The sequence below is a fragment of the Podarcis liolepis genome (genome assembly GCF_965112155.1).
Source record: "Podarcis liolepis genome assembly, chromosome: 1".
In the NCBI taxonomy this organism is placed as follows: Eukaryota; Metazoa; Chordata; class Lepidosauria; order Squamata; family Lacertidae; genus Podarcis; species Podarcis liolepis.
The window spans coordinates 110,276,690-110,299,069 of NC_139554.1; the positions used below are offsets into that span (position 1 = coordinate 110,276,690).

Here is a 22,380-nt window from a genome sequence, read left to right on the forward strand (position 1 = left end):
ACATTCACAAGTAATCATCTGTTCACACAAAGGTTCCCAGAAGGCAAACTTAAAAGGTTATAACATAGTTTAAATGTGGTGACTATCTCCTTATGAGAGAAAGCCCCCCTTTTCTTCTCTTGGCCCGGAGCCAAGGGTGCATCTTAGTAGTGCTGTTGTTAAGATGGCATCGATAGAGACAAGATGATCACCAGCCTGTGATTCTTTTCTACTTCAGGAGAGGCCACACCCTGATTCTTACATCCCACACTTTTGGAAGCTGAACGTCCGGCAGGGCTTCTGCGGCTTCCAATTGGCTGCAGGAAGCTCCTGCAGCCAATCAGAGGCCGTGCCCTGGGTGTCTAACGTTTTGGAAGTCAAACGGACTTCTGGAACAGATTCCGTTTGGCTTCCAAGGTACGACTGTATATATTTTCGGGGCTGCCACAGAAAAAGCCCTCTCAGGCTGCCATTCCTCATACTTCTGATGTGTTTTAACAAGAAGGGCCAGTAGGGATGGAGATAGTATTTCGTATATTTGGGGCCTAAGACATTTAGGGTTTTAAACACTTGAATTGGTTTGGAAACAACTGGCAACCTGTTGCATTATTGCAAACAATAAATGCACGAGTCACCCTTAGCTAACAGAGGAATTGCCCACTTAATAGTCCAGGTTGGCTAGCCTCTTCCTTCTTGCCATTTTGAAAGTTAATAAAGGCAGTATTTAATTTAGGTTAATTTGTTCCCCTTGAATAGTTGATCACCTTGGGTCCTCCAGATGACTGCTATTGCTGCGTCTTTTATTACCTTGTCTGCTTTATCACAATATGATTGTACACCACTTTGTGGCCTATTGAGCCAAAAAGCAGCTCTTAATTTTTTAATATAAATAAATAAGTCCTGGGAGTTTTCTAATGGCACTATAATGCTTTACAGTTGATTTCCAGAAACATTTTATGAAGCATTTGTTTTCCAGAGACATATGCATGAAAGATTAGTAAAGGTTCTGTGTGTGTGAAGAAACACTATAGTACAGATTGTTTAATCTTTTATAAATGGTTATTCCTTCAATATTCTTTTTAAAGGCCTGGAACGAATGCTTAACGCTTATACGGAATCTCCACAGTTCTCAGATGCAAAGAATAAGAATGATATCACTGAGCAGCTTGATGAGGTAACATTTTTTGACTGTAATCTGTAGATTAGTTTTATACCATCTTTTTAATGCCTGCCTGGGCTTAATTTGTGTTCAGTTCACATCCAGCTTTTACTAATAGCTAATGCCCATGCCTCAAACAATCACTAGAAAATCAACTGGGCAGGTTTGGAATAGAATAACCTGCCAAATTGAGTGTGATTTATTTTAGGACAAGAGATAATAAGAGAAGTAGTACATTTTAAACTGGAAGTCTGATTGTGTAATTATATGGAGGGAATTGCTTTGCAAAAAATATCTTTTAACAGGCAAATTTGCATACAAACGTGAGCGTATTAAGAAAAATCTGCAAATGTGTGAAAATGTGTAGAACTTAATTGAACATAGATTGGAAAAAAGGGAAAACGAAGGAAAATCGAAATTGAGATTCCCCCATCCCTAGGGTCAACTCCTGCCCCCACCCGAAATCAACATGAAGCAAAATACCATTTTACTAACAGTATTTTTATTTTTTTAAAAACTATATGTATTACTAGACATCTCTGAAAGTTATCCTTCTGCATGCAAACCACTTCAAGCTGGCGACTGTGCTTGCAGAAATTGAGCAGATGCCCAAACCAGTTGAACCCAGGAACTGCATTTCAAAATGGAAGGAAAAGGTACTATGAAGGGTTGTGGCCTATGTCAAAGCACTTTTAGGGAACATGTGTGAGGCTAATTTGGAGGATATGTGTTTACAGCCCAAGCCCACAAACTATTACAGCCTTCTGTACATCCTGGTTCTTTCACCTGCCATTAGTGGGACCAGAATGTCATTGCTGGTAAGAGCATACATTTGGGGAAGATGATGATGATGATGATGATTACAATACAGCTAAACAAAAGCTTTTACTTACTCTTCAAAGTACCATATTTTTCGCCCCATAGGATGCACCTAGTTTTTTCTTGGGGGGGGGAATGAAGGGGGGGGATTTATTTTCCCCCCAGGCGCGGGGCTGGGGCGGGGCAAGCCCGAGCTTCCCCCGACCCCAGAACAGGCAGCTCTCTGCAAGCCTTGGGCTCCCACGCCTTGCGGATATCTGCTTGAAGCCCAAACCAGGTCGGGGAACAGCGGGATGGCGGCGCTCCACCTCCCCGCTGTCCCCCAGCTTGTGGGGCTGGCGACGGGGAGAAGTGCGCTTCTCCCCGTCGCCAGCCTCCAGATCGGGTCGGGAGACAGCGGGAAGACGCCGTCCCGCTCCCCCTGACCTGGTTTGGAGGCTCCCAAGGCTTCCTGAAGCTTGGAGAGCGAGAGGGCCTGCATTCGCCCCATAGGACGCACACACATTTCCCCTTCATTTTTGGAGGGGAAAAAGTGCGTCCTATAGGGCGAAAAATACGGTACTTTAGTTATCTTGTATCTTGAACTTTAAGTGTCTGGTTTGGCATCACAACTCTTACTATGATGGGGCAGAGTAATCTTTGGGAAGTCTTTTAGATTGCTAGATTGTGCTGCACACTAGTTTTCAACTGCTCACTTTTTAGCTGTTTTATAAAGAGGTCATTTTTCCACTGGAAATTTTGCCTGCTAGAGCTGAGTACAGGGGATAATTATAAAAACAACTTAGAATCATAGAATGGAAGGGATCCTGAGGGTCTTGTCCAGCTATGACCAAATTTGTTAGCTAGGGATGATGGGAGTTGTAGTCCAAAAACAGCTGGAGGGCCAAGTTTGTCCACCACTGGTCTAGTCCAACCCCTTGCAATGCAGGAATGTCAACTAGATCAAACATGATAGATGGTAATTCAACCTCTGCTTTAAAACCTCCAAGAAAGGAGAGACCACTACCTCTCAGGGCAGTCTATTCCACTGTTGAACAACTCTGTCAGAATGTTATTCCTGATTTTTAGTTGGACTCTTTCTTGTCACTTCAATCCATTGATTCAGGTCCTACCCTCTGGAGCAAAAAACAAGCTTGTTCCCTCTTCCATGTGACAGCCCCTTGAGATATTTGAAGATAACTATCATATCTCCTCTTTACCAGGCTAAACATACCCAGCTCCTTCAACCATTCCTCATAAGGCTTGGTTTCCAGACCCTTGATCATCTTGGTCACCCTCCTCTGCACACATTCTAGCTTGTCAATATTCTGTTTAAACTGGAGTGCCCAGAACTAGACACAGTAGTCTGACCAAGGCAAAATAGAGAGGGTCTATTACTTCCCTTGATCAGGATACTTGTTGATGCAGCCTACAATAGCATCAGCATTATTTATTTAGCTGTTGCATCACACGGTTGACTCATGTTAAGTTTGTGGTCTACAAAGACCCCTAGATCCTTTTCACTTGTACTACTGGCAACTTCAAAAGTGGTAAGGGATATAGTTTATTAGTGTTACTTGTAAAGATGCAGTCTTATTATGGAACAGAATCCTGTGGAAAGCTGCTTTATGTAAGAAAATATAACTGTTTGTCTGGGGGAGACTATCAAATCATAGCAATTGGGGAAGAGTGAAATAGCCAACATTTGTTCAGAGTATGCAAATGTTTACATGTTTACACTTAGCTATACAGTGGTGCCTCGCAAGACGAAAAGAATCCGTTCTGTGAGTCTCTTCGTCTAGCAGTTTTTTCGTCTTGCAAAGCAAGCCCATTGACGGATTAGCGCTATTAGCGGCTTTTTGCGGCTTATTGGATAAGCGGCTTAGAAAAAGGGGGGGGGAAGGAACTTGCAAGACATTTTCGTCTTGCGAAGCAAGCCCATATGAGATTCATTTTGCGAAGCACCTCCAAAACGGAAAACTCTTTCCTCTAGCGAGTTTTCCGTCTTGCGGGGCACCACTGTTGTTTGGCTTAGCATTATGTGCAAACTGCACCCCTGCATTGTTCAAGTATATTTATTTTCACGTGCCTTTAGGTACAGTACTTTTGCACCAAACAATTCAATTTTTAGCATTTCTCCTGTTAACAATGTTTTTTTCTTTCCCCCAAAACTGTTAGGACTGTGTGCATCACTCTGTGGCAATCACCTGCCCTGTTAAGAAGAAACATTTTAAGCAAACTTTGAGCACAGGGGCCACCAGTGAAGAAGGAATTAACAGGAGTTGTCCACCAGGTAAGGACACAATCCATTGCAGGATCAGCATGTGAAGTCTAGGGTTCTCTTCTCTCTCATAATCACATAGTTGGCAAAATGGCTGCCATTCTGGTACAATGGTACCGCGGTTTTTAACGTCTCCATTGACAAACATTTTGGTTTTTGAACACTGTAAACCTGGAAGTAAATGCTTGAGTTTTCGAACATGCCTCGGAAGTCGAACATGCCACACGGCTTCCGCCGAGTGCAAGATTCTGAGGCCAAGCTGTTCGGTTTTCAAACGTTTTACAACTTGGAACAGTCTTCCAGAACAGATTACGTTCAAAAACCGAGGTACCACTGTAACAGTAGAAAGCTAAGGAGCAAGTGAAAGGTTTCTAGCTAGTAAGATATCTCTCACAGTTTCGGTACAAATTAAAAGCATAAAAAGCAGCTGAGCCTTCTGGGGGCTCAAATATTGTGTTAGTAATGATGATGCTGATAATTTTATTATTTGTACCCCACCCATCTGACATAATAAAACATTAAAAAGCTTCCCTATACAGGGCTTCCTTCAAATGTCTTCTAAAGAATAATAGGATTATTCTTCCCCGTTCCTCTGTGGTGAGGCTCTGCATCTTTTGAGTGCCTGCCACCCTCCAGTCCTTCAAATTTATCTTGATAGTGGGAAATGGGGCTGTCAGGTTCTAGAAATATGCATGTACAGCTATATAGTAAGGGTACTTTTTCTGTCCAGAAGCAAATAATGCTCCCTGCAAAAAGGGAAAACAGCCGTACAACTGCCAGGCCAAAATGGAAACTATAATCAAAGATCAGTTTTCTTAAATAATTTAAAAGGGGTCAACATACCTAAAATGGAACATAATACACCTGGCCCTTCAGATCCAAGCTGTTTTCAAATCTCTCCATCTCAAAAAATTAATTCAAGAGCTATAACTGGGTTGTTGTTGTTTTAAAAGAGCTAGTTATTACCACAAGACTATATTTGTTATAGCCTGCTGTAAATATTATCACTTTTGTCCAAACTTTCCAGTAGCTGTTAGCAATTCAAAGCCAACAGCTCTACCGCCAGAGAATGGTGATTCAGTGTATGGAACTTGTACAGCTTTATATGATTACCACGCTGAAAGGGAGGACGAGCTCTGCTTGAATAAAGGTAACGGTAACATTTTCCCTCCTCTAATCTCAATGTAAGAGAAAAGCCCCACTGGATCAGACCCAAAGCCCATCTACTCCAGCATCCTGTTCTCAGTGGCCAAGAGAGGGACTAGCTTGTAGCATTTCTGGCTACAAAACCAGGGGTAGAGTTTTAACTTTATGCTGAAATAAACTCCTGGGGGAAGGACTAAAACCTGCCCACTCTCCATCTACCGTATTTTTTGTCCCATAGGACGCTCCGTCCCATGGGACACACCTAGTTTTTTTGGGGGGGGGAATAAAGGAAAAATGTTTTCCTTTATTTCTCCCCCAAAACCAGGTCGGGGAACAGCGGGATGGCGGCGCTGCGCCTCCCCGCTGTCCCCCGAGCTTGTGGGGCTGGCCGATGTCTGCCCGGTGCAAGGGGCTCTCTGCAGGGCTCCCCGCGGATGTCTGCCCGGCGCCAGGGGCGCTCTGCTTCAGGGCGCCCCGTGCGCCGGGCGGCAGGCTGCTATCCGCAGCCTGTGGAGCCCTGCGGGAACTGCCGCAGGGCTGCCTAGGCTGCGGATGTCTTCCTGAAGCCTGGAGAGCGAGAGGGGTCGGTGCGCACCGACCCCTCTCACTCTCCAAGCTTCAGCGAAAGCCTGCATTCGCCCCATAGGATGCACCCAGATTTCCCCTTCATTTTTGGAGGGGAAAAAGTGCATCCTATGGGGCGAAAAATACGGTAGTTTGGCTCTAAGCATACATATGGAAGAACACTTAAAAGCACAAGCCATACTCAAGAATGGTTTATCTGGTTTAGTCTTCACAGAGAAACTCTTCAGTTCTTTTGAAGGATGATAGAGACAGAGTACTTTCTAAAGCCATGTAGCTTCCTTAAGAAACTTGTGTTTAAGATCTGGTTTATTTGACTAAGGAAGTTCAAGTAACACTATGTACATTCCTTTATTAGGTGATGTGATTGAAATTCACCAGAAGGAAGAGGATGGATGGTGGTATGGCTCTCTCAATGGGAAAATAGGTATTTTCCCTGCTACATATGTGGAAGAATTAATTCCCTCTACCACCAGGAGCCTCAATGAAGATGACGAAACGTCTTTTTAAACTGAAAAACCACAACTGGCACAGACTGCAAGTGCAACTAACAATATGGATTTATTCACTTTGACAAGACATCAATTCAAGCTTCTCTAAGTGCCTGCTCTTTCTTTGTTTAGAACTTGTTCATGTTCTAAATAAAATATTGAAAGGCATTATATAAAACTCAACTTTCATTCGTTAAATTATTGTCATTATTGTAAATAATTAAAAACAATTGCAATACCAAATTCCTTCTTAACTTTTTTTTAAAGCAGTGATACCAGCACTAAAGTTGCAATGCTATACACAGTTCACTGCAAGTAAATCACATTGCACTCATTGAAGCTTACTTCTGAGTAGACATGTATAGGATTGCATTGTTAAGGAACCACGATATTGATATCTGTCACTTAATGGGACTGGTGTTAGCTTGTACTGCGCAGGAAACTTTTTGTTTGTTTTTTTTTTATACAGTGAAAGCAGACATTTACTATACCTTGTTGAGAGACTGAGTTTGATGTGCCCACATTCCATGGGCAGCTCTGAATGAAACAGAAGGCTTTAGGAGGAAATGACATCTGCCCTGCCTGGGCAGGGCGGGGGGGGGGGGCTGGTAACCTAGAAACTGGTGCTACTAAATCAAGCAAAACTTTTTGATCTGCAAATGCAACCCTGTTCAAATCTGAGGAGCCCAGGATCTGATCTGTCTTAATGAAAAGCAGAGGCAACATAGCCCATGTGCAACTCAAACTCTATCTGAAGGTCAAATAGTTACGATAAATGCCTACTTTCTTTTATTTAAACAGACAAGATATCCAGACAGATGTACATATATAACAACATATCATTTATAAGTCAAAGCGATGAAGGCTTTCCTGACGTTAGCAATAAATGCAGAAAAATTGCTGGTTTCCCTCACTTTTTGCTGCAGTTCTTCTATACAGTCCAGAGGAGGAAAACAAGAAATCACTAGGAGAAAATAGGGAAAAACATAAGTTGTTGCATAAGTTGCTACTTTATCCAAACTATGAAGTTCGTGAATCTTAATATACTGGAGTTAACAGTTCTTGCTGCAAAGATTAGATGATTTTTAAAAGCAGAAGCTAAACGCTAATGCCTTTTTACAGTGTGTGGAGAGAGAATGATGATCTGAGATTAGATTTATAGAAAACAGTTCCACTATGAAATGCAACAGTACTCAGAAACTTTATACATACCTTCATAAGCTCCCTCTTCATTTATGGTAAGGGTAAGTATGTATGGTTTCTCAAGATCTTTGTGGTCAACACAACGGAATATAAACTGCAAATGAGTTGCTGAAGGCAAAAACAATATTTTGTTAAGTGTGTCAGGTAACATTCATTTGCATGCGTTTCATGTCCCTGCAACATTTTACTAAGTCTTAAACTGCTACTGTATTTTTACCAAGTTAAAGGATTCACATTACATAGAAATGTATCTGCTCAGTCTAGAGAGCACCAGCCATCCTATTTTGTTCAAATTATGCTCTGAAGATTAGGTGGCTGGATTCAGAGATCCACGGATGGAGTTCTGCTCATGGGATGCTTCTGTTCACAGAATGAAGAAATGACAGTTTCATGAATTCCTCCCCCCGACTCCAAGTGAGAGGAAGCCTCAAACCACATGAGAGTTGGTAGAGGAGGCTGCAGGGCAAACTAGTAAAAATCATTTCGAGCCCTTTCCATGAGCAGAGGCCTCATTAGATCATGTGCCTCTTCAGTGAATAGGATTCCTATTCTGATGACTGATATCGCCCTAACTGATGACTTATATCATTATCATCTATATAATGCCACCATCCTACCCGTTTTCCATATTCCTAGCACAGTATATTGCTCAATCAAAAGTGCATTTGGAAGGGAAGAGAGAATGTGTACAATAACCCCCATTTCTGGCCTCTTCCTTATGGAAGTACAGTGGTGCCTCGCAAGACGAAATTAATTCGTTCCGCGAGTTTTCTCGTCTTGCGATTTTTTTCGTCTTGCGAAGCACGGTGTCGGGAAAGTTTTGGAAAAGCTTCAAAAATCACCAACGTCTTTAAAAACCTCAAAAAAGGCTACCACACCGAGTTCTATGAGTTGCTCCTCGAAGTCAAGTCGCAACTGTATTAACGGTGTTAAGAAAAAGGAAACAAACTTGCAAGACGTTTCCGTCTTGTGAAGCAAGCCCATAGGGAAAATCGTCTTGCGAAGCAGCTCAAAAAACAAAAAACCTTTGCGTCTAGCGAGTTTTTTGTCTTGCGAGGCATTCGTCTTGCGAGGTACCACTGTACGCAAGTAAAACAATTCAAGATTGTGATAATTGATTGGATAGGCAACATGAACCCGCCCCCCCAAAGAAGCATGCATCATTTTGGTTTAGGTACTTAGAAAACTGATAGCGTAATCACACATGATGTAATGCTGGGGTGTTCCATCTCGAAAAGCTGGTTTGTGAACAAAAAAGCAACCTGTTTGTTGCCATGATTGCAAAATCCTCTTTTCCCTGCTGCCCCTGTAAAATGAGATTACTGACAGCACTGAACAGCTGTGATGGCTGCTTCTCACTCATCTATATAGGACCCAGAAAGGACCGGAACTATCAGCACCAATTATCCATTAGACAATGAACTTGCAGCACACGAGTATATGCTGGATGCAATGGCTTTCTCCTTTACAGCAGCCTTTTGTACAGGTGGTAGGGCAGACTTGCATGGGAAACTGTTTCTATTCAAGTTCACACTTGTTGCACTTTTTGTTGGGCAGTTAATGGATTAATTCTGCTACAGCAAAACAATACTAGTCACACCCTGAAATTATAGAAATGAACACATCAGTCTTACCACCAGTTTTGCGTATTTCTAACCCAAGCCGCTCTTTAAATAGTTTTTCAGACTTATGAAGTCTTTCCATGATTTCTTCTGGGGGCTTGCTTTTAACTGAGATTTAAACAAAATAAGACGCAGTGTTTTTTTTTTCATCCATGCCATTAACCTAAAGTTGTATTTTTTAAAAAACTATTTGATAAACCTATCAAATCTTGGCCTCTCTTGTTTGCTGCCTTGTCTGAATTCTACAAATGAGTTAATCCATGCTTTTAAACACACACACACACACACACACACACACACACACACAATTTAATGAGCCACCTGCCCCATCAAAATTTCATTTTCTTGATGTGGCTTGTTCCTACTCAACTGAATACTTTAATATGAATACATCTTTCCCACCAATGTTTTGTTTTTTTATATTAAGGTATTTTGATGGGTCATTTTGCTTCCCAAGTTAGAAAGCAAGCCTTACTATATAACCCTATGTATATCTACTCAGAAGTATGCCAAGGATTGCAGTCATAGTCCTTTCTATTGCCCTAAATGTAACACACTTGTAAAGCTCCTAAAAGTGTCATATTTTAATGCATTTATTCAGAAGTGACACTTGCTAAGCTGCCAGATTTTTATAAATCACAGGCAAATATATCATACATTTTAGTACACATTTCACTATGGGGAAATCATCTTCTTGGAGTTAAACTAACGTGATGTGGCCCTTTGCCACACATTTCTCAAATAGTATGGCATTTTCCAATCTCTCCAGAACTAGAATTCATTATCACCATTTTGATTGTGACTTACTTTTACTTTTTATGATCAATTCTTCTCTGAGCTCTTGAATAGTAGCCATCAAGTCTGCCTCTTCCTTTCTGCCATCCTTAAGGTCAGCAAGTACTTCGGATAATTTCTCTTGTTTTTCCTCAATGGATTTGTTCTTCTGACAGGCTTCTACAAGCAACAGGGAGAACTTGGAAAACTTTGCTCACTGCTCACCCCATATTCCTGATAATTTACAAACAAGTTGAAAAGCATTGCTACCGATATTAATAATTGGCAGACCCCACCTCTTATATACTACCATTGTGAGAACTGTCCACTTATTCCTATAATCAGCTTCATGCTCATTAACAAGTTTCTAATCCAGACAAGGACCTGTCCTCTTATCCCATAAATGCAAAGTCTGCTGATTAATCTTTAGTAACAGAACAACAGGTTGACATTTTAGATTTGCTTGAGGCAAAACGGGAAGTGGCACCCTGCCCTGCTGTTACACTGCACGCCCTGCCGTATTTGCCATGGCAGAGAAGCGCTGGTGCTTTTTTCAGACAATATCTCACTGATTTGAGGTGAGATATTGCATAAAATGGATGTGATCTTATCAAAAATTGGCACTGATGGCAGTGCTTCTCTGCTGCTGGCAGAGGGGCAAAGCAGAGTACCTGCAAGAGTGACACCTGAGGCTGTGGGCTCACCCTGCTTAATGGCTGGGCCATCTCTGGAAGCCAATATCTATAAGCTAACATAACAAAGCATTTCTCAACTCCCTTCTCACTATATTCAAACCTTGTTTTCAACCACCACATTTTCCCATGTCCCCCACCTTCGCTCGCTCTACTCAAACCTCAGCCATGGTTCAAAACTGCCACTCCCTATCCCCCCTTAGTGTTGCTTTATCCCTGCTCTACTCAAACCTCTCCATCTTCCATTCCTTAGCTGATTCAAATGTTGTTTGACTCCTAGTACTATGTGTTGTCTTCTACATTAAGTTCCAGATTCCATGTAGCCATTTAGAACAGGTATTTTATTAACAAGCAAGCACTAATATCTTTTCAACATCCATTATTTAACCGTCTCTAACTAAACAAGCTAAGTGACAGGCTCGCTCTAAGATTTCTATACACCTTAAAGATACAGTAAGATTTGTCTGCAAACGTAAGAGGGCTATAGAATTGGAGGGAGGAAGAGGCATGGAAATGGGGCCAGTCTCAGTGCAAGCAAGAGCTGAGAAAAGGAGGGAGGGAAAGGGAGGTGAAGATGAAAATGGGGGAGTGCAAAGGGAGTTCGCAAAAAAGGAGGGAGTGGGCAGCATGGCCATGATTGCGAAGTGAAAGAGTATGACAGTGACTTCAGAACAGGAGGGGCTATTTGCTTCATTATTGGGCAGAAGGTGAAAAGGGTGCTTAGGAAGAAGGTGGCATCAAGTTAGTTTGTGTACAGGGTGGGGGTTGCAGAAAAGGGGAGACAAGAAGGTATGTACTCATGCAAAAATATTTCATGAACAACTCATACTCTACCATCTGTGTACTCATGAAATTTAGTGATCATCTTGTCCCCATCTATTAATCTGTTCGACCATTTATCTGTAATTAAAAACAAAACAAAACAGAGTTATTTGCCAGCCCACTCCTGAAACATTTGTGATGGTTTATAAACAATGTATACAAAACAGATAACTTTTGCTGATAAGCAATGCTGAAAGTCTTGGCCCTCACCAAATTTTATTTATACCCAGATATGCCTCCCCAACCCAACATTGCTGAGAGACAAGTGCAGGAGATGGGATGACATGGGACCCAATTTGTCTTTTCTTTCTCCCCCACCAGCCTCCATCCCAGCAGCTTCTCAGCCATGGAAGGGGACTGCTACTAGGGTGTGTCCTGCATTCCACACATGTTTTAAAGAACACCATTTTCTCAGAATTGCAGTTTAGCATCCCTTGCACATAGGAAACTGTTTCTGTGTAGAGCACCTTTGCCTCCGTGGTAGGAAGTGTCAATTAACAATAATTTAATAGCAATAACCCATATAAAATTGTACCTGAAAGTTTGCATAAAGACTCCATGCATAAATCACTCAGCCTCAGCGTCTGGTCAATCTTCTCATTGCTACAAGTGGTTTTGAACTTAGTCCATAATTCCTTCATGTGTTCTGCAAGTTTTGCCAGTTCATCATCACCTTTTTCCTGGGCCATGATTCTAAAAATAGATTATGGTATAGTCACTCAGAAGTTTCTCCAGGCTTCTCCAAGACAGGCTTGCTGATTTCCTGGGCAAACGTAAAATAATTGCTTATTGAAAAATCCCATGTATCCAAGTCATTTAGATTTTAAGGGGCAAAAATCTAGGTATCAGAATAGGTGTTGGGCTGTTTACAACTGAATGCTATCATTAGCCATAAAAGCTTGCACAAGACCCTATGTAATTCTCAACATGACAAAACATATAAAATTAATCCTAACACACACATAACCCTTCAAAATGAATACAACTTAATTCTTTAAATACTAAATAATGATGGAACCAAATAAATTTTTAGTGAGAGTGAGTTTCATCAACTGCCAAGAAAGCCTTGCTCTTGGTAACTGCCTCTTAGTGATGGGTGAGACTGCAGGGCCTGATTTTCTGTTATAAGGTTTTGTATGAACAGGCAACCCTTCGCATAGACAAGTCCCAAACCCAAAATATGTTACCAGTACAGAATTGCTGCAATATGCAGCACCCTGTGCCAAACGGAGTTTCCAAACCATCTTTAAAAGCTACCTTACTTACAGTGCTAATAATTCAGCTTGGAAGGAGTCAGAGCATGACTTACTAGGTCAAGTTTCCCCAGGAATATGATCGCAGCAGGCAAACTAGCTTGGCCACTGATACTCCTTGCACCGCCATTGGCAATGTTTGGATGCAGATGCTCCCTTCAACTACAGCTCACCTTCAAGGGAAGTGTAAATCCCTCCCCTCACACAAGACAAGCTGCACAACTCCATCCAGGTGTTGCCAGCTTTACCATTTTAAAAAAGGGGTGTGAGGTCAAAGAAGCTTTCCAGGGGAAGAAATCCAGTAGCAAAATCAAACCATATGTAAGAAGAGATGAAACTGTTCACCCTCAGGATAGCTCAGTTGGTAGATCATTAGATTCTGAATCTCAGGGCTGTGGGTTCAGGCCCCACGTTGGGCTAAAATATTCCGGCACTACACGGGGTTGGAATAGATTACATCTGAGGTCCCTTTCAACCCTACAATTCTATGATTCTTTGAAATCCAGTTGGCGGAGTAAATAAAAAGCCAGTCCTGCTTTCTGACCGGCCACTTCCTTCCTTTCTTTCTTTCAAGAATCTTCCTGAAAATGAGACCCTCACAACGTTAATGACAATGTCTCTCTAATAAGTTTTTAATCATAGAGTTGGAAGAGACCACAAGGGCCATCGAGTCCAACCCCCTGCCAAGCAGGAAACACCATCAGAGCACTCCTGACATATGGTTGTCAAGCCTCTGCTTAAAGACCTCCAAAAAAGGAGACTCCACCACACTCCTTGGCAGCAAATTCCACTGTCAAACAGCTCTTACTGTCAGGAAGTTCTTCCTATTGTTTAGGTGGAATCTTCTTTCTTGTAGTTTGGATCCATTGCTCCGTGTCCGCTTCTCTGGAGCAGCAGAAAACAACCTTTCTCCCTCCTCTATGTGACATCCTTTTATATATTTGAACATGGCTATCATATCACCCCTTAACCTCCTCTTCTCCAGGCTAAACATGCCCAGCTGCCTTAGCCGTTCCTCATAAGGCAACGTTTCCAGGCCTTTGACCATTTTGGTTGCCCTCCTCTGGATACCTTCCAGTTTGTCAGTGTCCTTCCATTGGAGTCCCTTCCAAATCTACAACTCTATGATTCTAAGCAGGGATCGTAAGGGGCTCCCCAGCCCCCTAAGTATGGAGATAGACTATTTAACATGAAAAAAATCAGGAGATTCTTTTTTTTTTAAAGTTTCTACTTTGCCTGGCAAGAACTGAATTCTCTCTCTCTGTGTGTGTGCATGTGTGTGTGTGTGTGCGCCCATCCACCCCCTATATACACACCACTCAAAAACACATATATACTATACATAGCCACACACTATCTATCTATCTATCTATATACACATACACTACATATATAAACATACACACACAGATATACTATACTGTATAGATCCACACACTATATATATACACACACACTACACATATACATACACTGCATATACGTACACACATATACAGACACACATTCACATAATATCCACTCACTATCTATACACACCATTATATGTGTGTACACACATACGCATACGCATGTACACATACGCATGTGTACACACACACACACACACACACACACACTCTACATATTTATATAACGATAGACGAGTCCTCCCCCCCCCCATACCAAAGGACGCCGCGGCTGCAAACCGGAGCCTGTCTCCCGGCTGCGAACAAGGGTCCGTGTCCAGGTCGCCTTGTTCTCGGAGCGGGGCTGCGACTCAACGCACGCCCCGCGCGCCGCCTCCCGACTCGCTCAGCTCTGCCGCCGCTTTGTTCAAAACGCGCGTCGCCTTCGCGCCCGCTGCCAACGGCCAACGGCCGCTTTCCTCCTTCGCGCTCAGCGTGCGTCGCACAACGGACCCAGCGATTGGTCCGCGTGCATTAAAGTCACCGGCGACGTCAGGTTCTCTCTTCGCTATTGGCCAAAGAGATGACGGCTGACGATTTGCATGATGGGAATTGTAGTTTGGTTTTCTCTCAACGACGAGAGCGGGTTAAAGCGCCCGACACGTCCCCTAATAGTCTGACTGCTCTCAGATCACGAACGGCCTCTCTGATCCTGCTTCCCGCAGGGGGTGCTACCTTGTCACCGAATCCAGTCCAACCCCCTGCAATGCAGGGAAATCTCAACTAACGCCTCCAGGACCGATGCCACCCAACTATGCCAAGCTCCAGACTAGTTGTTTATATATTGTGTATTATTGTGTGTTGATATTGTAAACTGTAAACTGGGAAGAGTGGAGGTATAGAAATGTAATAGGTAATAAAAATAATAGTAATAAAATTATAGGCTAATGCTATCTTCTTCTACTACTATTTATTGAATTTATATACCGCTCCATACCCAGGGGTCTCAGGGCAGTTCACAGAATAAAATCAAGATATAAAACCACAAAATACCTAACAAAAATAAAAACAACAACCCAATAGCCTGGTAGTGATTCTTCAAGGATGCTACCTGACTTGACTGACACTGAAACACACAAACACACCTTTTAACTGGAGATCCCAGGGACGGAACCTATATTTAAAGCTCTTGTGTCATGGTAACAGTCATGGCAAAGAATCCTGAATCTTGTAAGTGCACTGGAGTCCTGAGCCCGACCTAGGCATAGGGGAAATAAAGGGTGGCATCTAAGATGTGTCCCTGCTGATCAGGCCAAAGGCCCTTCTCATCCAGCATTCTGTTCTCACAGAGGTCAGCCAGATACGTGTGGGAAAACGACAAGCAGGATTTGAGCACAAGAGCCCTCTCCCCTCCCTGTGGTTTCAGGAGCATACTGCTTTCAACAGTGGAAGAAGAACTTAACCATTGTGGTTAGTAGCCATTGATAACCTTATTCTCCATGAATATATCTAATGCTCTTAAAACCATCCAAATTGGCAGCCCTCACTTATCTTCGGAAAGTAGATTCTATAATTTAACTATACAGAGTGTGATTAAATACTTTATCTATCTCGGATCTTGCAACATAGGTGTCCTCAAGCTTTGTACTATGAAAAGGAGAGGGGGTGAACCTCTCTGTCCGTTATCTCCACACCAGGAATAATTTTCTGCACCTCTTATCATGTCTTCTCCTACCCTTTCTCTAAACATAAAAGCCCTAAATGTTACTTATAATCTGCTCCACCCCTTGGTCACTTGGGTTTCCCTTTTCTGAACCTTTGCAACTGGTATGGGCAACCATGGTTTTTGTTTTTTGTTTGCAGAGAATTTTACATATAAAAAACAAACATTGCAATATACACAGAGTCGAGTGTGGATTTCACGCTCTTTATTCAGCTCATAGTGGTGAGGAGGAATGGAGTTCCCCCAGAATGTCTGACTTATATACATTATTTACACAATGGGCCCCACGTGATTCTCCTGCAGGCCAATCAGGTTGCGGATTCCCTTCCACCTGGAACTAGATTGGGTGGCTCCTGTGGACCAATCAGACTGCTGCACTCTGAATCCTATTGTTCTAGGACCAATCAGACTGCTGCCTTTTGGATCCTATTCAACTCAGTACATAACAAACGTGTAATAGAGATAATACAAGGACTGTACAGATGCTGTTTCAGTGAAGACTGATCACATAATACGTGAGGTTGTGGTCTGGAGGTCCGTTCTTAACCTGAAACTGTTCTTAACCTGAAGCACCACTTTAGCTAATGGGGCCTCCTGCTGGCGCCGCCGGAGCACGATTTCTGTTCTCATCCTGAAGCAAAGTTCTTAACCCGAGGTACTATTTCTGGGTTAGCAGAGTCTGTAACCTGAAGCGTATGTGTCAGGGGTTCAGGAGCAGAGACGCAGAGAAGGGAGGAGACAGAGAGCGAGGGGGAGGAATACGAAGGAAGGATGAGTGGGGATGACGACCCGAGATCACCGAGCCTGTCTAGCGAGTCCGAGGATTCCCAGAAGGGAGCGCCAGCAGCCAGAGCAAGGGGGGAGAGCAGGGGGACACCCCAGGAAGAAGGGTCCAGAGAGGGATCAGAAAGCAGCAGTTGGAGATCGGGACCCACGTTCCCAGCCGGGAGCAGCGGGGAGAAAGGGGACCAGATATCGGGCTCCGGAGACTTTCAGAAGGAGGGAGGGCATGAGTCAGGAGTAGTCACGCCCACCTCGGGGAGCGAGGAAACGATCAAGAGGAAAGTGGAGAGTTGGGCGCGCGCGCCAAGTTCAAATGTAACGGAAGCTGGCGCAGCCAGCAGCCCAGAGAGTGAACCGAGTCCCAAAGCCCGCCGCAAGGAGGCGGAAGGGTCAGGGGGGTCCGCGTCAGAAGAGAGTAGGAAGGGAGAGACCCAGGGGGGCAGGAGGACCCAGAGACGGAAGGAAAGGCGCAGGAGGTGGAGCAAGGCGAGGGTATTAAGCTGGTGCGCTAGAGGCGGAGACTCAGACGGGTCTTCGTCGTTCTGACCTAGAAGAAGTAGGGCTGCACGTTGCAGTTTGGAAATGCAACCTGTAATCCAATAAAGACTCTTTGAAACTGAACGCTGGCTGACTTGGTCCTATGTGAGCTGGGACTGGGGGGCAGCCCTGACAGTAAGACCCGTCTCTCAAGCTTCTGACACCTGATACCTCGCAGCGGAGACAGAAGCAGCTGGAGGAGGGGATCGGTGTGTGGGAGCAAGCTCACGACGGTTGGTAAAGATGACGGAAGCAGAGAAAGTTTCAGCGCTGCAACAGGCAGTTACCCAATTGAATGCGGAGGTACTGGCATCCAAGAAAAGGGAGGAGGATGTGGCAGCCGCCTACCGAGATCTCCACGCCAGGTTTGAAGCATGGGTTAAGCATGGGCAGCCAGGACCCAGACCGGAGGGGGTTGGGTTGGCACGGAGAGCAGGGGGGCTGGTGGCTCACTTCGATGGGAATTTACAACAGTACCCCAACTTTCGAGCAGATGTGATGTGCGCACTGCAACTGCTGGCAAAAGACTTTAGAGATGAGGAAGAGAAAGTGGGGTTTATACTGTCCCATTTGCATGGGGATGCGAAGGCGTGGCTGCGCAATTTGTGGAGGGATAAAGATCCGGCGCTTCAGAGTGCAGATGCCTTTATCAAAGCGATGGATGCATGTTTTTTGTCTACCATTGATGTGGATCTTGCCCGACGGGAGATTCATGGACTGAAACAAGGGAGGGCGAGCGTCCGACAGTACCACGCCCGCTTTTTTGCGCTGGTCAGTGCATTGGAATGGGACCGGGACTCGCCCCCAGTCAGGGACCTGTTCTGGGAGGGTCTCAGCTCTGCTGTGAAGGATGAAATTGCGAGGGGGGAGAGGCCCCGAAGCACGCAGGAAGTGGTCCAAAGGGCGCTGACTGTGGGGGTGAGGCTGGAAGAACGTCCATGGTGCAGAGATGAAGGACGTGGAGGGCGCGAAGCAGCGAGAAGTTTCTCTTTCGTTCCAAGGGAAGCAGCGCGTGCGCAATCCACACCTCCGCCAGGAGGGGGAGTGGAACCTATGGAAGTGGGAGGCGCCAGGGCTCAGTCAGCTAGCAGAGCCTCTGCACCGACAGCAGTCAAGACTAAACCTCCTAGAGGGACCAGGAAGTGTTACATATGCGAGAGCCCTCAACACTTGGCGAAAGAGTGTCCCCAGAGGAGCTCCAAGCACACTGCAGCCTCCGCAACGGTGAAAGTGGCCACACAATGCAGCGAAGCCCAGCAGGGAAACGACGATGTCTGGCTGGAGACAGAGGCACTGGGGCCCAGCCAGACGCATCAGTGAAGCAGTCCCCAGCGATATTGCAACCCACGGACCCCCTCCCACCCAAACCAGTAGTGCAACTCACAGCGTCTCTCCAGCTACCCAATGGAGTCACCATCGAAGTGCCGCTTTCTGTGGATTCTGGAAGCAACGCAGACTTTATAGCACAGGATTTTGTGGAGCAGCACGCTATAAAGCTGCTGCCTGCCACTCTGCCCCTGCAAGTCGTCACAGTGGATGGCAGAGAGTTGCTAGGGGGGCAGGTGGTGAAGCAGACGCCACCAATGGTGATGCAACTTGGTAACCACAGGGAAGTCATCAGTTTTAATGTCACCCGACTGTCGGACACGCCCATTGTGTTGGGCATGAGTTGGCTGGACAGGCACAGTCCAACGCTGGCTTGGTACCAGAGACAGCTGATCTTCGGCTCCTCTTACTGCGCAGAACACTGCATCCTGCCCAGGCAGGAGGGGGAGGAGGAGGACTCACAACTGCAGTTGGGAACGTTGCAAGCAGTTCCCCACAAATACGCGGACTTTCTGGAGGTCTTCTGCGAGAAAGAGGCAGACAAGCTACCACCGCACAGGCAATATGACTGCAAGATTGACCTCCTGCCAGGGGCGACGCTGCCGAAGGGGAAGCTACATTCCATGTCTGAGGACGAACTACAGGAACTCAAACAGTTCATCGATCACAATTTGCAGCGCGGTTTCATCCGGGAGTCCAGCGCAGTAGGGGGCAGTCCTGTTTTCTTCGTGAAGAAAAAGGACACGCCCCAAAAAAGATTGGTCGTGGATTACCGCCTCTTAAACAGAATGACCAAGCCCTCCGATTTCCCTATGCCCAGGATTGACGACCTGCTGGCGACGGTGCGCAAGGGACGCGTGTTCACCAAGTTGGACCTGCGAGGAGCGTACAATCTCATCCGTATGAGGGAGGGCGATGAGTGGAAGACAGCCATGTTCACGCCTCTGGGCACCTACGAATATAGAGTTATGCCTTTTGGATTGCAAAATGGCTCCCACGTTTTTCAAGCTTTTATGCATCACGTGTTGGCGGGACTCCTCTACAAGAAGTGCGTCTGCTTTCTGGATGACATCCTGATATTCTCTGACTCGCAGCAAGCACACGACCAGGACGTTCGGGAGGTGCTGAAGAGGCTGCAGCAGCATAGACTGTACGCCAAACTGGAGAAGTGCCAGTTCGACACGACGGAGGTGGATTTCTTGGGTTACAAGCTGTCGGACAAGGGGCTAGCCATGGACAGCGCCAAGGTTCGTGCGGTGTTGGATTGGAAGAGCCCGCGCAACCGGAAAGAGGTCCAGAGGTTTGTCGGATTCGCCAATTTCTATCGCAAGTTCATCAAGGGGTTCGCGATGCAGACGGCAGCTATTACGGACACGCTAAGCTCCAAGAAAAAGAAATTCATCTGGACGGAGCAGGCGGAGCGGTCCTTTCAGACACTCAAGCGTCTCTTCGCGTCGGAAGAGCAACTGCTGCATATCGACCCCAGCAGACCGCTGAGGGTGGAGACAGACGCGTCCGATAGAGCAGTGGGAGCGGTACTGCTGCAGAAGGACCCGCAGGGGGTCTGGAGGCCGGGGGCGTTCTACTCCAGAAAGCTCAGCAAGTCGGAGCAGAACTACACCATCTGGGATAGGGAGCTGCTTGCCATTCATGCAGCTTTCAAGGCGTGGAGGCATTTCCTGATCGGCGCCAAGCACACGGTGCAGGTCTGCACGGACCACAAGAATCTGGAGCACTGGCGCACGGCTCGGTTCCTGAACCAGAGGCAGATCCGTTGGGCGGAGTTCTTTGCTGACTTCAATTTCCGAATTGAGTACGTCCCGGGCGACACCAACATCATGGCGGATGCCCTGTCCCGAAAACCGCAGTACCTCGAAGAGGCGACGCCAGCGGCGGCCATGCACATCTTCGCGCCAACAGCGTGGGCGTGCGCTTCAGCCACAGTAGACCTGGATGCGGTGCGAAGGGCGTTGACGGACGACTCATTCGCGCAGGCGAAGATGGCAGAGGTGCACAAGGGCACGGCGAAGGGCGACGAGTTCCAGATACGAGACGGCTTGCTCTTACGTAAAGGGGCCGTCTACGTGCCGGGAGACGAACTTCGCGCCCGGGTACTGCAGCAGCTGCACGACGCACCCACGGCCGGGCACTTTGGCACAGAAAAAACGGTGGAATTGGTCGCAAGAGACTTTTGGTGGCCCAGCCTGAGGGGGGAAGTCGCGGACTACGTCGCGAGGTGCGACACCTGCCAGAGGGCCAAGCCGGTGCACAAACCACCGGCGGGACTGCTGGAACCGCTGCAAACGCCGTTTGAACCATGGGAGAGGGTGGCCCTGGACTTTGTCACGGATCTACCCAGCTCGAGAGGCAAGACAGCTGTACTAGTGGTGGTGGACTTGTTCACCAAGATGGCACATTTCATACCGTGTGCGAAGGTGGCCACGGCAGAACAAACAGCCAAATTGTTCATAGATCACGTGTTCAAAGTGCACGGGCTGCCACGGTCTATACTGTCCGACCGCGGACGCCAGTTCATCTCGAATTTCTGGCAAAAGCTGATGGGCTTCCTGAACGTCAAGATCAACCTGACATCGGCAAGGCACCCGCAGACCAACGGGCAAGCGGAGAGGGTCAATACCATCATGCAGCAGTACCTGAGATGCTATGCCAATCAACAGCCGGCGACGTGGGTGGATTACCTGCCGCTCGCCGAATTCGCCTACAACAACACGAAACACGTATCCACAGGGGTGACGCCGTTCTTCGCCAACAATGGGAGGAATCCCAGAACCTTCCCGGGACTGGACAGAGTGGGGGAAGGGGAACCACAGACGGCGGACGCTTTCGCATCTGAGTTGCAAGAGGTCCACGATCAACTCAGACGGCAGCTGGAGCTGGCGAAGCACGCATACAAGGTCCAAGCTGACAAGCACAGGCGAGTTGGCGAGGAGATCCGAGTGGGAGACTGGGTCTGGTTGGCAGCCCACGCGGTGCCGACCCGATCGTTAGCCAAGAGGAAGCTAGGGCACAAGCAACTCGGTCCATACCGAGTCGAAGCGCAGATCAACCCGGTGGCTTTCCGGCTGGTGCTACCAGAGGGTTCCAGGATGCATCCGGTGTTCCACAGGTCGGTGCTCACTCCCTACAGGGCACCGCACAGGTTCCAGGAACCAGGAACGGCACCGAGTCAGTCTCCGGAGCGGACGGAGGTGGGAAGATTGCCACAGCAGGACCCCATCAACGAAGTCACGGAGATTTTGGACTCCAGATGGGGGGAAGACGGCGTAGAATATCTACTAGCAAGGGAGGGCACCCGGGCCAGTACTAATAGCTGGGTGCCGGACTACGCCTTGGAGGAACCCCTGCTCAAGGATGAGTTTCATGCCCTTTTCCCACACAGACCTATGCCAGCGGGCTTCTTCGACGACTGGTTGTTCACGCCCACGCTTTCCTCCAGCACGTTCCATGGCTTCGACTCGGAAGGGGAACCCGCACCGCGCACACGTTCCCCAGAGGGGTCACCGGAGGGTTCGGCGTCCGACAACTCGTATTGGTGGGACGATCGGCCAGAGGAGCAGTGGCGCCGGAAGTGGCAGGAGACACCAGGTCCAGCGACAGACGCAGAGACTGACATGGACGTTTGCGGGGAGGACCTTGGTTTCGAGCACGGCGGCACCGAGATGGAGGCGGAGGAGACCACTGTTGACGAACGCGGGGAGGAAGACTCGGAGGTCTTCAGTTGGCGGCCAGCAACGGGGAGCGAACTGTATCCGACATTCACTCCCGTGATGACGGAGCACCCACCAACCACCCTTGAAAGC

The 22,380-nt window shown here is 46.5% G+C and overlaps 2 protein-coding genes across 6 annotated transcripts in view; one reads left to right on the plus strand and one right to left on the minus strand.

Annotated features, from left to right (window-relative positions):
- NOSTRIN (nitric oxide synthase trafficking) overlaps nucleotides 1-6,679 on the plus strand; it is a 29,096-nt gene extending 22,417 nt beyond the window's left edge. For 2 of the 4 annotated variants that reach the window (XM_083496814.1, XM_083496817.1), the window contains exons 12-16: nucleotides 1,065-1,153; nucleotides 1,672-1,794; nucleotides 4,115-4,229; nucleotides 5,245-5,367; nucleotides 6,304-6,679. In XM_083496814.1, the coding sequence (XP_083352940.1) occupies nucleotides 1,065-1,153; nucleotides 1,672-1,794; nucleotides 4,115-4,229; nucleotides 5,245-5,367; nucleotides 6,304-6,455 (602 nt within the window). In that variant the 3' untranslated portion in view covers nucleotides 6,456-6,679. The remainder of the gene's footprint in view (nucleotides 1-1,064; nucleotides 1,154-1,671; nucleotides 1,795-4,114; nucleotides 4,230-5,244; nucleotides 5,368-6,303) is intronic. The other 2 variants (XM_083496815.1, XM_083496816.1) reach the window with 2 other exon arrangements.
- Nucleotides 6,680-7,202: 523 nt separating this feature from the next.
- SPC25 (SPC25 component of NDC80 kinetochore complex) lies at nucleotides 7,203-14,727 on the minus strand. Of its 2 annotated transcripts, none has more exons than XM_083497414.1 (7): nucleotides 14,468-14,727; nucleotides 12,085-12,242; nucleotides 11,562-11,627; nucleotides 10,069-10,215; nucleotides 9,274-9,369; nucleotides 7,649-7,747; nucleotides 7,203-7,400 (listed from the first exon to the last, which is right to left on the minus strand). In XM_083497414.1, the coding sequence occupies exons 2-7, from the start codon at nucleotides 12,236-12,238 to the stop codon at nucleotides 7,276-7,278; spliced, it is 687 nt and encodes a 228-aa protein (XP_083353540.1). In that variant the 5' UTR covers nucleotides 12,239-12,242; nucleotides 14,468-14,727; the 3' UTR covers nucleotides 7,203-7,275. The 2 variants fall into 2 exon arrangements, with proteins under 2 accessions (XP_083353540.1, XP_083353541.1); XM_083497415.1 differs by having other exon boundaries at nucleotides 12,085-12,312; nucleotides 14,468-14,682.
- Nucleotides 14,728-22,380: the final 7,653 nt, after the last annotated feature.